Source organism: Dioscorea cayenensis, chromosome 9 (genome assembly GCF_009730915.1).
Source record: "Dioscorea cayenensis subsp. rotundata cultivar TDr96_F1 chromosome 9, TDr96_F1_v2_PseudoChromosome.rev07_lg8_w22 25.fasta, whole genome shotgun sequence".
In the NCBI taxonomy this organism is placed as follows: domain Eukaryota; kingdom Viridiplantae; phylum Streptophyta; class Magnoliopsida; order Dioscoreales; family Dioscoreaceae; genus Dioscorea; species Dioscorea cayenensis.
In genome coordinates this window covers 29,862,793-29,880,339 of record NC_052479.1, presented here as the reverse complement: position 1 = coordinate 29,880,339, position 17,547 = coordinate 29,862,793, and the positions used below count along the sequence as shown (strand labels likewise).

General features: G+C 33.2%; 2 protein-coding genes and 1 pseudogene across 2 annotated transcripts; 2 read left to right on the top strand and 1 right to left on the bottom strand.

The window, feature by feature from the left end:
* Window positions 1-6,222: 6,222 nt before the first annotated feature.
* Window positions 6,223-7,014, bottom strand: LOC120268671. The gene has a single exon (XM_039275968.1). The coding sequence runs from the start codon at window positions 7,012-7,014 to the stop codon at window positions 6,223-6,225; it is 792 nt and encodes a 263-aa protein (XP_039131902.1).
* Window positions 7,015-13,261: 6,247 nt separating this feature from the next.
* Window positions 13,262-13,858, top strand: LOC120268670 (phenylalanine N-monooxygenase-like; the record flags this gene model as incomplete). Its single annotated transcript, XM_039275967.1, has 1 exon — window positions 13,262-13,858. A coding segment is annotated over exon 1 (591 nt), but the record flags the coding sequence as incomplete, so codon positions are not given.
* Window positions 13,859-13,860: 2 nt separating this feature from the next.
* On the top strand, window positions 13,861-17,102 carry LOC120268669 (annotated as a pseudogene).
* The last annotated feature ends 445 nt before the right edge of the window (window positions 17,103-17,547 follow it).

Genomic DNA, 17,547 nt, shown 5'->3' with positions numbered 1-17,547 from the left:
GAAAATATGACATAATTATTTTGTGACCCATTTACCATTCGTCATGAATATTTTAATATCATTTTTTCATCACGTCATTTGTTAAAATATATAATATTTTATATCATAATATAAAAGAACACATAATAAAATGAATTCAATACAATTTCCACACTTAGATTTCAAACATAAAGTATCTAAATGGGAAAGTGATCCTGAAAAATATAAAATATCCTTACATCTTGATAAATTCAAATTTTTCCCCCAAAAAAAAAAACCCAAGCTAGTTGACGTGTTGCAGCTTATTCGCTATCTTTCAATCTGATTGTTCTTATGCCAAAAAAATTCAGTTGATGAAGATCCCGACCACTTGAAAGCTGTAATAAATATTCAATAAAAAAATAAATAAATAATTGATAAAAAAAGTAAAAAGAAATGTTGTGATAAGTAAATTTAAAAATGACTTTTGCAAGGTAAAAATAAAACTAAAAACATACTATTACCCAAAAAAATTATGGCATAGGCATGTGTATTTCATAATCAACCATAGCTTGGGTCATTATTTACATTCAAATAACTAATTTAATAAAAATAATAAAAGTAAAATCATATATATCCAAAACAGGAGAAGCTTTTTAGTCAATTGATTCAATAATAAAAATAAAAGCAATCGTGATTAAAAAAACAAAAAAATTAAATTCACCTAAAACACGTAATAAATATTTTTTCTAAATCAAAATGATATATTTTATACATACCTTGTCTTCTTTGTGTGAAGAAGCCTATTGGTTGTCTTAGAAGAAATTTATATATTATTTCTCACTCAGATAGGAAATCAAGAAGATGAACAATGGAGACAAAGGTTTTCTTTAATGAGTTGTGAGAAGATTTGGTGAAATTTGGAAGAGAGAGTGATTGCTCCTAATTGGTACAAATTTTGAAAGACTATTTTTTGGTGGGGAGTGAAGAAAATAGTAAAATTAAGTAGAGATTTGAAGAGATTTGGTGAAAGTTGGAGGAGCCAAAAAAGGTAAATTTTAATTGATACAAATTTTTGGGATCTTAATTGTACTTAATTTTAGCTACCGCTTTTTGGCAAGAAGGGAGAAAATATGCATTTTAATCAATCTTTTGAACATTGGGGTTAACAAATTTATACTTTGCTAAAATTTAAATTTCAAAGTTTATATATTACTTATTCTTGGATCTACAATGTTGGTTATTAGTTTAACATTATTTATCTTAATTTATATATTATAATAAATAAGTTATATCTAACAAAGTAATTTATACAAGATAATGGGTTAAATGATTTACATAAGTTAGTGAGTTAATTAATTAATTAATTTATCCAAATTGTTTTTCATTAACATCCTATTATATTTATAATTTGTAAGATAAATTATTATATTTTTATAATTGTCATATTAAATGATTTAGATTATTTATAGCATTTGATTGTTTTAAATTAACTATAAATTTTAATATAAATCTCAAATTAAATTTTATAACATTATTATAATTTAATCATATTCCACTAAACATACAAATATAAAACAAAATAAAAATAAATATAATGAGAAAAATTTCAAGTATTATTTTTTTAAGTATTATTTCCCGAGATTTTCAAACTCGGACCAAACTTGTTAGTCTAACCTTGTTGACTTGTAATTGATTTTAAGACCGATCTTGTTCGACTAGAAAACCTGATTTTGAATAACCCTAGAGCGAATCGTTGACCTAAGCAGTTGGGCTGGTGAATCAGTGACTTGGTTGAATTTTTTAGGGAGACTCAAATATCAACAAATATTTTCCTAAAAATATAATTTTTAATATTTTATATACTAATTTGCAAAATATAAAATGTTTTGAGATAATATATGTTTGTAAATATTTTTTTTTCTAAAAATAAAATTTTTTATACTACAAAAGTGAATTTGCAAAAAACATAAAATAAAAGGATGTAATAATATATTTTCCAAAATATTTTTGTTAAAATATAAAATTTTAAATTATATGCATTAATTTATAAAAAAACATTTAACATTTTTTCGATAAATTGAGGGTGTTGTAGCCTCAGTGAACCTTGACTTTTTAGGGGAAAAAGAGGGGAAGGAGATGGGGAAAGTGGAACACCCACCTCGTGAGATAATGGGTTGCTCAGACACACTCTTGACCCCTCTTTCCACCTTTGCCAAAACCATACAAAAATTCACGTGCTCCGGTCAATGTGACCTGCATCCACATGTAGAGGGACAAATTTACTTTATTCTTTCTTGAGAAAAACTGATGCAACAAGTACAAAAGCTCTTAAAGACAAAATAAATAATACAACCCCCCAAGAAATTTGGTTTGGATTGCTTTAAATAATAAATAAAAAAAGGGTTAATTTGTACCCACCCTTTAATTTTTTTCTTCATCGTTCTCCTAAAATTTTGATTCAAAGCAAAGCACGAAGAAATAATTCAAGGTATCTCAACAATAAATTCTCACATTAGAATAAAAATGATATCTCATTTGTGAGGAAAACTTTATGTCATGCACAAATTAAACAAATGTGACATTTTGTAATTCCTTCCACTAATGCTATATATATATATATATATATATATATATATATATAGGTGACACAATGAGACTATCACAAATACTTATATTTTAGTGACATACATACATGTCACTGAAAATAATTAAAACATACATGACAAAAATCAAATGGTCACAAATAATGTACAATGGTATTAGTGACATAATGTCAAAAATTGTTTTAAAAAAATTACGTTATATAATCATCACAAAAAATGCAAAACATTGATGACAAAATGAGAGCGTTACCAAATATTATTAGTGTCACTAAAAATATTTCCCTCCATCTCCAGTTGAAGGGAAAATTTGGCGCCACACATTGTGTGACTCTTCTATGTGACATTAACAAGCATTGTCATGTACAATATTCAGTTTGTGAAATTGAGTGACGATATTTGATTTTTGTCACATTATATGCTCTTTTAGTGACATATGAAAAATATGTCATATAGAAAATCGCCACTAATCATCAAATTTGTTGTAGTGGGAGTAGTGTATGGGGTTACACGACCCGATCTCATCTACATGCTTTATTTGATGGTAAACTTATAGTGTTGGATTCTGTCATGGATGTTTTTCATCCTCATGTTACTTGATTCTTTGAAGAAATTTCCCCACGAGTTCAAAAAGACACGCCACAATATGAAGGCGTATGGCACTTGCTCTGTCATAGTAGGGAGCATTCGAGTTGATGGGATCGGATAAAATGATCTGCCAGACTCTAGAAGATTATTAGAGAGTGGAACTTGTTCTCATACCGATTGATTTGAACAAACATTATCATCTTCTTTTTCCTTAACAAAGACAATAAGGAATATTTTTCATTATTCATTTGTTGGTAGTCCAGTTTTATGATCAAGCGACCAAAATGCTATAGTAACATTGGACGCACATTACCAAACACATTTTGACTTTGTGCTAATTTTTTATAACTCTGTTTTTGTGTTTTGCGGCGTTCCTTGTTTGAAGATCGCTTGTAGAAAAAATCCAATATCAGCGAGACGGCGTCATATACACTTAGTCATGTTCGTGAATGTCTACAACAAAGGGAGGACAGTGTCTCTTGTCTAGTATACCTGATGTGTTTCATGGAACAGCTTCTGCATGACGAGGAACTCAGTGTTCCCCACTCAGATGTTGAACATTCGTGACTAGAGTACGCTACACGCATCTTGTCCGATGGTATCACACAAAACACACCCCAACTTGGCGACACCATACTGGTAGCGAGTAAAGTTTTAATAGTTAACGATGCCCAACAACAAGATTACAAGTTAGTATTGTCTACAGAAGCGTTAGAGGCAACTATAGAAGCTGAACAAAAAATTTAGGATGATCTACCACAAAGCCACCAAGAAAGTGATCCGCAACCAACCACTGCGCCACCCATCTCGGAAAGTAATGAGGAGGCATAGTTAAACAGTGACTCTGCTAAATCTTCAAATGCCTAACATTAACTGAATGTCTTCTGTTTGAATATTAACTTGACTAAGAATAGCCATTACCGTACTGTCTTACTTACTTATGCTTTACAACTTAACAATAACAATGGTTATTGTCTAGTACTATTTATATATGCCATATTATCTCTACCTAATCACCTCATACATCACCTTCATTTTTTGCTGACCAATAAAGCTATTTCCATTTTACGTTTACTAATTCATGTTTAGTTACTGTGTTTATTGTGTACAAATTTGGTATAATCACCAAAATAGTCCCTGTACTTTTCTCTCTCTTCCCTTTTGGTCCCTCTACTCAGAAATGCTCCCGAGTAGTCCCTTTACTTTTGTAAATGTGCCACATAGGTAAAAATGCTCCCAACCAGTCCCTCTACTTTTAAAAATGTCCCAATTAGTCCCTCTAGTTGGGCCATTTTTAAAAGTAGACGGACTGGTTGGGAGCATTTTTAACTAAGTGGTCACATTTTCAAAAGTAGAGGGACTAGTCGGGACCATTTCTGAGTAGAGGGACTAAAAGGGAAGAGAGAGAAAAGTAAAAGGACCAACTAGGGTATTATACCTACAAATTTAATATGGTGCTCTTTCTTGTATGTTACTATTTACATATGTAATTTTTTATTTACTTCCACACATATCACTTTATTTTCATTATTTGCTAACCAATAAAGCTATTTGCACTTTAAAATGTGACATTCATGCTCAGTAACTGTGTTTATTGTGTACGAATTTTCATTGTTAGTTGTTATTGTCTGTTAATGTTCATGTATGCCATTTTCTGTTCATCTGTGCACGTTCAACTTCAGTTTTATTATTTTCAGAACATTTCAGCTATTTCATCTTTACGATTACACAATCATGCTTGATATTCAAAACATGTTACCCTCATTCATTGTTCAACAAAAACATGCACTCCACCGAGTAGTTAGTCTGTGATTACTTCATTATATGTTGCCCTATTATGTCCGATTGAGTGATAACAACTACAATGTAATTCACACACATGCCATGCTTATGACTCAATCTGCCTTCGCCTCGGACGACTAGGCCTTTTCTTTGAGATAGGCGATTGAATATGGAGCTGGCAAGAGTCATTCAATGGTTTATCATGATTTGGTACAAGGAATATTAATTCTTTGTATGTCAACTTGTGTGATTCGATAGTGTGGTATGGCTCAATGAAGTGATGGCCATTTGCATTGGTTTTCACAATCGCCAAACAAGCATGCTTACATGGTATTCCGTACACCTGCTAGAGGTGACAAAAGCATGTTTGATCACGCAAATTAATGGAATTACTCTGGTGGTCAACAACCTTGAAGTGTTCTCCATCTGAATAACCTATCATTAAACACCTGTTTTCTTCGACTATCGCTTCAATCTTCTTGTGTATCATAGGGCAAATATGAGATTCCCATTTGAGGCAACACGTACGTTGGTTTTACATCATGTTCATCATCTTGAACCTACAATCATGAAGTGAGGTTGCATCGATTACATGTGGAGCATACCATTATGTTGTTAAAAAGAAAAGGAACTAGAGGTAATAGGTGCAAGTGCAAATTGTAGAACAAATTACCTAAATTCCAAACACCAAGTACTAATACTAAATAGGAACATGATAACCAAAAGGGAAATATAAAATACAAAACATAAACATATAATACTAAATAGGTTAAGCGATATCAGAACATGAAAGGACAATATTAAAAGCAAAAGGTTGAAAAATATGAATACGGGAAAGTATGTAACAAGTTTGCATTCTCTTTGAAGACATCTGAAATAAATTATGTAACAAGTTTGCATTATCTATGACGTTGGAGTACATTTCACCCCACCGCTGGCCTCTAAATAAGTAATTGCACCAATGTGGCATGTCCGATTTTTGGAACATCCAATGGTGTGCTTGGTCTGATGTGGCCAATAGGGAACTTACAGCTTCATCATATTTCGAAGATGTTCAGGCATATGCAATCTTCATAATCAAACTCCAGCGCTCATCTTTTAATGACTTTCCTAGCTGGCCATTTGATTTAAGGAAATTTGCTTGTAGATGTCCCAAGCAATAACTATGCGGAGTGGAAGGAAAAACCTTTGATATAGCATTCACAAATCTTTTCAACTGATCAAAGATGAATGTGATGATCTTGTCATAGTCGTCATCACCGTATGTTGCATCACGCAAAGTTGTTGTAAACTACTTCCAATTGTCGTCGGTTTCATTATCCACAATAGTAAACACTAAATGGAAAAATCCTTCATTGCCATCTTTGGCTATTACACCCAAAAGGATACCGCCATGTTTACCTAGCAAGTGAGTTCCATCTAGAAAGAGCGTAGGTCTATAACCCAGCTTGAAACCATCAAGAGAAGCATGAAAACAAAACAAAAAAAACCCACGCTTAAATCGTTCTCCATCGGTGTCGATAATAATGATGCTACTTGCGTTAGTTTCAAAAACTTTGGCTGTATACCATATCAACAGATCATAGCTTACCATATCACATCCATGAAGACCGTTTGCCAACTCTTTACCCATACAGGCTTGTTTGTACGGCAAACGAATTCTGTGGTCACGTAATATATCTCGTTGTATATCCACTGCTTGGTATGGAACCCGATCCTGTAATTTCATTATTACCTTCCTACTGACCCATTTCTTTGATGTTCTTGGTTGAGATGTTGTGTTGATGTCCCTGTCGTATGTGTTTTCCAGTTGTGCTGTTTTGATTCTAAATGTAGGGAGGTTTCCGTCTCTTGAGGCATGAACACGCCAATGAAAATCTTCAACAACACATGTCACAGTTACTCTATCTCTGTTGTTTTTTATAAACCGAAAGTTGAAATTACGTTTGATGGTCAAGTCACATAATGCACCCTTGAAGTCGTTCGCATTTTTAAAATGATAACCAATCATAGTAAACTCAGTTTCTGAATCTCTTAATGGATTAGGTATTGTTAGAGGTCTTCCATGTAACATTGGCGGCATTATTGGCAGTAGCATTGACAATGGTTCCTTTGGTATAATGAAATAAGTAAACTGTTAGTATAATAAATAAATAGAAAAACTTTAAAATTGAATACTTACTAGTAAAAGCTAAACAAAATGCAAAAATCTAAACTGTGGAACTGAAAAATAACGACAAACAAATGTGAATAGATACGAAAACGTTTTAATGAGCAAAAAAACAACATAATGGTCACCGTATCACATGTGTACACCATCAACATTGAATAGCAAGGCAACAACTATCGCGTATTCAGAGATATAAAAAAAATGAAAGAATAAAAGGCATATGATATTTACGGTGGTGTCGATGACCCAGGGTTGCCTTCTGTGTTACTATTTATTGTCTCTAGCAACATATCCACCACATTTATTTTGAATAAACGATGAGTGTTGCACATTGTTTGGAAGCTATCTTCTGAACTAATGGAAGCCATTATCTTCTGCTCATCTGGAATTACATACTTAACTCTAACTGAAGAAGCTTCAAGGTGCCAATATGCACATATTTCTTCCAATAATGATCCCCATCCAGTCAAGGTAGTTAAATCTAACACACAACCCTCTCCCTTATATTTCATGACAGTGTAAAACATGTCCATTGCGGCCCTGCAACAACAAAAACAAACCGTTTGCATAGAAATGGACAACTTGTGAACATGGTGGTTAATAAAAATAAGATAATATGAACAAAATCACAAGATGAGATCATTGACATACGGTTTTCTCAAGACAAGATCCTTGCAACTGGGGTAACATTGCACTAGAAAGCTTTTCTGGATAGGGGAGATGGAGATGAGGAACCAAGAGAGAAATTCTTCTTCACATACTATGACAAAGAGGATCAAGAATGGAAACAATATGCAAAAGAACACTAGCTTCTCCACCAAGACACCAGTAGAAGAAGAATGAAACTTCAAAAGCAAGTTTGCAGTACAATGATCATACCATGATGTGACTTGGCGCCATTATTCCCTCCCAAATTGCTGAAGGGTGGTTTTGGGATTAAACAAGATGATCACGGCTTTGGGTGACGGAAGTGACTACATGGTATTAAAAATCTAAAGGAAGGACTAGACATGTTATTATTTTTACCGAAGGACCTAGCGGGAAGTTAAAAATGCGAGAACTTAGAAATAATTTTTCCCTTTTCTTTATCAACCATATAAAAGAAGCTTTAACCGGTCCATTATACAGCTAATGAAAGCTAGGCACAGAGTTTAAAAAACAAAAGGAAATTGTGAATTCCACCTTATTTTTTCTTCTATTTCCCTTCTAATTATTAATTTCTATTGTTAAGTACTATTAATTTATATTAAGATCTTATTTTATGCCTATATATCATAGTAAACCTTTAAATACTATTTGATTATGTCTAATAATCAAAAGTTGCTCGAATTTGAAACAATATTCTCGACACATTATCAACCTCACCAAATACTTAATCGTAATGGCTGAGCTTTTAATTTGGTTATCCTTTTAAGTTCAAACTGGGGCACCTAGAAGTTACTCATTTGAGATATTATCTCAAACACTTATTGGATGAGGTAATCACATTTTCAATTAATTTCTTCTCCTACCTCTCACTTTTAATTAAAATTAATCATACATTTTTGGATCATTTGCAACCTAGAACTAAAAACTTAAATTTTTATGCAATTCTCCTGGTGTCAGTGGGATAGAGCTTTTCCCAAGTGAGGACATGATCAAAGACACCCTCACCCTCATGTTTATAGAAGTGTCATGAATTGGATATCCTCGTACGCAATTATTTTTTTGGAAGCCGTGCTATGTTCCCTATCTCTTTTACCAATCAATGATGATTTTGCGTTTGTGGCTTAAACTATTTCGTACGCATTATATGCAGTGGGCGTTCACAACAGACATAGTGCAAGATGCTAGTTGTCTGTCTCCGGATCAGTCCTTGACAGATGTCGACCACGTCTATGGCTTTTCCCCATTTGTTTTATTCACTTCATGTGTGATTTATTTATTTATTTATTTATTTATTTATTTTGTGGTTCCCATGAAAGATGATGACCATGTTTATGTTGTTCTTTTAAGTGGCTCATAAATTTTCACATATAAAATTAGTTTCCACATGGATTTTTTCAAATGGTCCCACAAGAGTGTCTTGTGGTTCTAGTTTTACTTGCTATATATCCAATTTCAACATCATCTTCATCCATCAATTGAATTTGTGGTCCTCATCGTCTACATTTCTAATTAACAATAATTTATCAAACCCATGGTTGCCAAATAAAAGAAGCTAATGAAAGCTAGTCGCAGAGTTTAAAAGGAAATTGTGCATTCCACCTTCTTATTTATTCTTCTATTTCCCTTATAATTATTAATTTCCATTGTTAATTAAGTACTATTAATTTATATTAAGATCTTATTTTATGCCTATATTTCAGTGTAAATCTTTAAATGCTACTTGATTATGTCTAATAATTAAAGTTGCTCGAATTTGAAACCATCTTAGCCACATTTCAACCTCACAAAAGACTTAATTGTAATGACTGAGATTTGGTTGTCTTGGAAGTACAATCTGGGCACCTAGAAGTTCCTCATTTGAGATATTATCTCAAACATCTGATCAGTGGCGGATCCAGAAATTTGATACAGCCCGGGTTTAAATAAAAATCAATCTTTATGATAAACACATTGTGTCCCAACTACGGTTTCACCTTGGGCTTCTCTTTCCTCAACTCAAACTTAAACCTTATGAGATGGAGTTCTTCAGGTTTTTCCTACTGTCCGACCTCGGGACTGCCGCTATCGCGATCCGATTGAGTGAAGTAACAACAAATTCAATTAATGTCTTCTCACACCTCTTTCATTTCTAATTAAAATTAATCATATATTTTTTCGGTGAACGCTAAGAGATTCTAAGAAGACTGTTAAACCCAAACTTTTTTTTTTTTTTATGAGAAGTGCGTGCACTTCTCCTGGTGTCAGTGGGATAGGGCTTTTCCCAACTGAGGACAAGATCTGAGACACCCTCAACCACATGCTGATAGAACTGTCATGAATTGGATATCCTCCTACGCAATTATTTTTTTTTGGGAAGCAGTGTCATGTTCGCTATCTCTTTAACACTGGAAGGTCATCTCAAACTTTGATATTTTGAGTTTGTGGCTTAAACTCATTCGTCTGCATTATATGCAGTGGAAGTTTGCAATAAACATAGGGAAAGATGCAAAGCTGTCTGCCTCCGGTTCATTTCATGTGTGATTTACTTATTTATTTATTTATTTATTTATTTATTTATTTTGTGGTTCCCATGAAAGATGATGACCATGTTTCTGTTGTTCTTCTTTTAAGTGGCTCATAATTTTTCACATATGAAATTAGAGTTTTTCAAATTGTCCCACAAGAGCGTCTTGTGGTTCACGTTTCACGCGCTATATATCCAACTTCAACATCATCATCCATCAATTGAATATTGTGGTCCTTGTTGTCTACATTTCTAATTAACGATAATCTATCAAACCCATGGTTTTCATTATTTTTCTTTTCATAATTAACTTGGCAAACACCTATTATTATTTTGAATTAAAATAGACAATTATGTACATTAACTAAAAATAAATATATATATATATATTGAAAAAAAAACTAGTGATTCAAGAACTAGTTTTATAAACGCGCAACATCAACAATCATAATGCTTTCCTAATTTATTTCCACTAGGAGAATGATTGAAAAATCAATATAACGTTGTTGCGGAACAAGTCATAATGGATTTGAATTGTATTTTAAGTAGTACTACATGTTACATTGATAAGTGCATAATTGAACATATTTTTATATTATTTTATACATTAATTAATTGGCATGTATTGTGATATTTATTTGGAGATAATGTTTAAAATGGTGTAAAAATTGATTCTAGGTCACGAGCAATGCATCATGAGTAGATAGGAGACAAAAGAAGAAATGTTGAACCTAAACATAGAAGAAGAAACTCTCAAAACATCAAGAACAAGGGTCAAACTAGGGCATAACACCTTACAGTACACGCTACGTGCTTATAAGCCTCAGTTAGGGAACCTTGCAGGCATGATTATACCAGTAAGTAGGAGCATAACCACCAAATGTGGAGGACTTACTAGCCGTACTTAGTCCTGTAAATCAGGGCATAAGGATCATCTAGAAGAGTTTATAGGGAGCACATACACCCATAATGGAAGTCATAAGCACCATCCAAAACAGTTTGTGATTCAACATTTATGCCCATAATCTGGATCAGAACACAAAAAAACATAAGACCTTACAGCATGTAAGCTTACAATTTTAAGATACCTGTAAGGCACATGATCCATCATCTCCAGCTCCTTACAGCCTTGTTCTTAAACCCGTAAATTATCCGTAAGGAGTTAGGTATAAAAGATTTTACTGAGGATTTTAGGGTTAGACTCTTGGCAGCCAAGCAAAGGGAAGAAAGGAGAAAGAATCTCAAACTTTTCTCCAACAATCCAATGACTTGGAGAGTCCCCTCCATAGCCTAAGACATCATTAGAATCGTCAAGGCGAGATCTCGCCGGTGAAGCTTGGAGAGAGTTTTTAATGTTTCATTTACTTACTTTGCATTGATTGGATTGCATGGTTGTTCTCTCTAATGGAGAACTAAACTTTTTGGTGTTTGGGCATAGATGGAACCTAAAATTTACTTTTTAATGGCATTAGTTGTAGACTTTGAATCATGTATCGATTGATCTATTGCAATACATTAATGTTGAATTCAATGGTGCGTTATTATTTTTCTTGAACTCTATTATAGCGAAAGCCATGAGTTCATGATTGATGTACATGTGTGATGAATCGAGAGATTCAGCTAGTATAGACATACCACAATTGAAGGGAATTATGAGTTTGCCTAAAAATAGGGCACTTTGTAATTGAGATCTCTCTACCCGTGATTCTTCCAAATGAGCAGACATAGGATTCCAATTATAATGTAATCATAGAAAGCAAGTATTAGGAAGAGATTCCAATGTAGCTTTGTATGGGATTAGGGTCAATAGCCGCGAGAGAAGGATTAACTACTCATTGAATCTATGTCCCTTCTAGATAGAGTTCACAGAGTGCAATGCAATCTTAGGATAGTCTATATCAACACCATATGTGACTAATTATTATTCACCTTGAGAAAGGGGACAATATGACTTATGAACTCGCTCGGTTCAACTGTATTTTAAAATCTTGTTCAAGCTTGTCCTAGGCTCAACTAAACCCTAGGAGAAGTCTATGCCCAACACTTTTTTTACATGTTGTATTTGCCACGATTTTACTTCTATTGTAGTTTTTAGTTTCTGTTTTAGATTTTACACTCTCAATTGCATTTAGGCCAATTGACAGCTTGGGAATCAATACTAGCACTCTCTAGTTCCTCATGAATCGATAACCCTATTTTTCAATACACTATATTACTTGATCAACACATGCATTTGCATTTCATATGTGACATTAGTCCCTATCATACATGCTCTGTGTTGTTTTTTTTTTTTCTTTTTTATGTCAGTAAATTATTGGTTAATTAAATCTTAGTTACTCACTTTTTAGTTCATGTTTTTTTCATAAACATTTTTTTTTATTCCTTGCATGCAATTTTTTAATCATAAAATGTCAAATAATAATAACAATATTGAATTCAGGATTTAAATTAACAAATTGTTGAATTTGATCTTTAACTTTTGAAAATGTTCAATATAGTTATAATTTGATGGACGATCTAATCCAATTATATTCTATGTATTAAATTAATTTATCTTATTTTGTTACATTCATATTTTTAAATTACTTTAAAAATTAAAAAAATTCAAATTGTCAAACAAATAATAAATTAAATAATTATAATTTAACATTTTAAAAATATAAAGAGCAAAAATATGATCCATGGCATATTAAAAGTTGAATGATAAGCATTTAGGACTAAAATTTAAAAAGGAATTAATTAAAAAAACAACAACAAAAAAAATCTAATTATTAATCACTCATCAAAAAATTCTAATAAGCATTTAGCTCTTCTTTCTTTCTTTTCTTCATATCTAAGTTCAAGATGATTTCAACTATTTACCAAATTAATCTTTGGGCTTAGACATGCTAATACCTCAACTAGCTACTATAAATACAAACCCTCATTTCTAGTCTTCCTACAATATTGACTCCAAATACTTTCATATATATATATATACATCACTCTCCTTGGAACCTCCAGTTGCAATCATCAATGGCAGTCACATTTTCCTTAGCCACTGCTGCCGGAGTTCTGACCGGAGGTTTCCTTATTATGGTGCTCGTAACTGCCACTTTCTTCTTCCTTCTCTTCCATTCACAAAATCCCAATGAGCATGGAAAAGATAGTGGTCGTGGTGGTAACGGCGGTGGTGGTAGTTTACCACCTGGTCCGGCCACCTTACCAATCGTTGGAAGCCTTCCGATGATGCTTTGGAGGAAGCCACATTTCAGGTGGGTCCTTCGAAAAGCCGAAGGCAAAGATATTACTTGCATTCGGCTAGGAAATGTTCATGTTATAGTAGTTAACTCACCGGAGCTTGCCAGAGAGTTTTTAAAGAAGAATGATGCCATCTTCGCCTCTCGGCCGAAAACAATGGCTACCGAATACTCTGGTAGGGGTTTCCTCTCCGTCGTCTTCACTCCATGGGGTGATCAATGGAAGAAGATGCGGCGCGTGATTGTCTCACACGTAGTCAACCATCAACAATTCCAAAAGATGTCGAAAATGCGTGTCGAAGAGGCTGATAACCTTGTTTGGTACATTCAACATCAAAGCAAAGCCGGAGAAGAGATTAATCTCCGAAAAAAACTCTTCGGTATCTTTTGAAATATATATATATGTATATATATATATTAATATATATATATTATACTTGATGTAGATTATGTGACTGATATTTTCACGTGATCATGATTACTTATTTCTATTTTTCTTCTTTTAGATATTATACTGGAAACATCATAAGGAGGATGCTATTTGGATGTCGGCATTTTGGAAAGGGAGCAAAAGACGGCATGCCGGGGCGGGAGAGGAGGAGTTGGAGCACATAGAGGCTGCATTCACTGCGCTCTCATTGATCTATGCACTTTGTGCATCAGATTTCATACCAAGTCTGAGAATTTTTGGACATTGATGGTCATGAAAAAAACAATGAAGAAAGCAATAAAATGTGATCAATAAATATCATGATCCTATTATTGAAAAGAGAGTGCAACAATGGAGGAGCAATGGTGGTGTTAATGGTGAGCCAGAGGACATTCTTGAGGTGTTCATCTCTCTCAAAGATGATGAAGGAAAGCCTCTCTTAAGGATTGAAGAAATTAAGGCTCAATCTACTGTGAGTCTCTATTTTCATACACACACATACATATATAACACGTACTCTAGGAGGTACGTCCACAGTGGCCATTAGATTACACTGTTTATTTATGCACGAGGTTTAACAAATAGTTATCAATATATATAATACAGTATCTAACAGTATTAAGTATTAACAATTTAATAGTATTGTAATTAACAGTAAATTTTTTACACCATCAAACTTATTTCATCATTAAATGGAAGAACAAAACTATGAAACTTATAAATGATAAATACTAACTCTAACCCTGAATACACACATTAATGAATAAATGCTGCACTTTGCATCGGATATATATATATATATATATACAGGCTAGTCGCCGTATTAAACCTATCCTTAAATTAAGGATCATCAAGGAGTACTTGTATGTAGGAGAGCACCACCTAAAATTTGGACTGAAAATGAGGTGACAACACCCACCGAGTTAGCTGACACGTCGAATCGAACCAACAATTTGTAACCAACCCGCACTATAGTGAGCCTAATTATGGGTCGGCTGCCTCTAAACCTGTTATTTGACGGGCTGAGCTAGCTGGTAACTTATAACTAACCCACACTGTAACATGCCTGATTACAGACTGGGTGTCTCTAAACCCATGACCCATCTCAATATGTTGCTCCCCATTTGCCACTAGTTCTAATGGATTAGTGACTACCCATAAGAATAAAAAACTTGCCACTAGAGCTATAATTCATTCTTAATGCATTAATGAAATATATATATATATATATAAATTTTCTTGAAAACAACTAAATCTAAGGGAATAAACTTTTACAAATATTTTTTTAAAAAAATAAAGAGGCCAAATAATAAATTAAAAAATTATATAAATTAATTTATAAAATATAAAATACCAAACAATAAATTTTTACGAATATTTTTTTTAAATAATTTTTCTACTAACTATCTTTTGGCCCATTAGCATCAGGTTTTTAAGCATGCACACTCCTAACTTCTCTTGAATAGGAGCGTTATTATTCAGTATATATATATATATATATATATATATATATATATATATATATATATATATATATATATATATATATATATATATATATATATCAATTTCTAGAAAATACATTATTAAAAGGAAAAAAAGGTTGGGGCAAAGGGTCGTAGCCCTCCTTCACCCTGGCTCCGCTTCTAAATATAAATATAAATTTCACTGTCTTCCAATAATACTTGGCACTATATTTTATAATTAGTTATAAAATAAGGAAATTTTGAAGTTGATCATTTCTTTTTCGATGACATTTTGATGAGCTCAATAATAAATATGAATAATAAGTGGATGATAATTTCAATTCAAAATAAGAAAACTACTTAATATTTAATTTCTCTCACATTCGAAAAAAATTGTTGATAACTTAATTCGATAGGTAACAAATTAAACGCAACTTTTCTTTCAAATGTTTTTAGTTATTATAAATTTTTTAAATTTTATGATTTTTTAGGATTCAAATTTTAAAAATTTGTCATGTGATTTCTTTATATTTATTTACATTTTACATTGATTTGCCATGCTATATTTTAATTTAATAATAAAATATCATTTAAAATAATAGTAGTAAAAAAACTTAAAAACCCGTCGGACTTAGCTCGTGCCCAAATGGCTCTAATTAAGGTGAGTCGGGCCAGGCCCGGTTCACTCTTAGGATGAACCGGACCGCAGGGACCGGGTCCGTCGCGTCCTCTCTATATAGCATGGGTTGGTTCCGGTCTAGCTGTGGGTGAGCCAGATCCGATGGGCTTGGTTAACCAATCCATGCCCCTCCCTACTTTTACGTGTGTATATATATGTACATATAATCAAAACTATAATCCTAAATTAAACACTATATATATATAGAATTAAAATATATCGATCCTAATAATCCTGAACTTAAAATAAGTCTATGTAGCACTGCATGGTTGTTCATGCAGGAGCTCATCTTTGAAGTGGTGGACAACCCGTCAAACACAGTGGAATGGGCAATGGCCGAGATGCTCAACCAACCAGACATTCTCCAGAAAGCCATCGATGAGCTTGACCGTGTCATCGGCCCTCACCGCCTTGTTGAAGAGTCTGACTTCCCCAACCTCCCTTACCTGAGGGCATGTGCTCGTGAAGCTCTTCGTCTCCACCCCATTGCAGCCTTCAACCTCCCCCACGTCTCCTCCATCGACAGCACTGTCGCAGGCTTCTTCATCCCCAAGGGCAGCCAAGTCCTAGTAAGCCGTGTCGGACTCGGCCGGAACCCTAAAGTTTGGGAAGATCCGATGAGGTTCAACCCAGACCGGCACCTTAATGAGAAAAATGTGGATTTGGCTGAGCCGAAGCTCCGGTTCATATCGTTCTCCATCGGCCGGAGAGGGTGCATGGGGGGACAGTTGGGGACCGCAATGACGTACATGTTGTTGGCTAGGGTTTTGCATTCGTTTACGTGGAGCTTGCCGGCCGGTGAAGAGTCTGTGAATCTCTCAGAGGAGGAAAGTAGTCTCTTTATTGCTAAACCTTTGCATGCACTTGCTAAGCCAAGGTTGGCTTTTTTAGAGCATTTATAAGTTATTACGTACGTCTATAAGCATGCTTCATGATCATATATATATATATATATGCATATGTTTGTATCTTTAAGTTATTCTCGTGCCATGTTTTTATGAACTATCTACTGGTGTGTTTGTTGGAGAAAGAATATTGAACTTATGGTATATAATATTTAAAAAGCTTTGTCATGATGCCTTAATTTTTTCAAATCTTTTATTTGTATGTAATACTATCTTTTTTAATTCATTATCTGTCTGTAACTTCATATAGAATATGTTGGGTGTATATATATATATATATATATATATATATATATATATATCTATATACGGGTTAATCTTCTACATATGCTCATATATAATAGTTCTTGTGAATGGGGTAGGTGCCACTTGCCACCAATAATTCATCCCATCAATCCCCCAATAATACGATCTCCACCAACCCTAACAATTACATCTTTGACTATTCTAATATTGGAGATAATTTTAATTTTTATGTATTATTGGAGATAATTTTAATTTTTATGTATATAAAAAATTTTAACCACAACATTTTTTATCTTTTAAATTTTTAACCGAATATTACCCATAATTTTT

What these genes read in the sequence shown, in the direction of transcription:
- LOC120268671 (XM_039275968.1), bottom strand. Translation starts at nt 7,014, where the DNA reads ATGCCGCCAATGTTACATGGAAGACCTCTAACAATACCTAATCCATTA.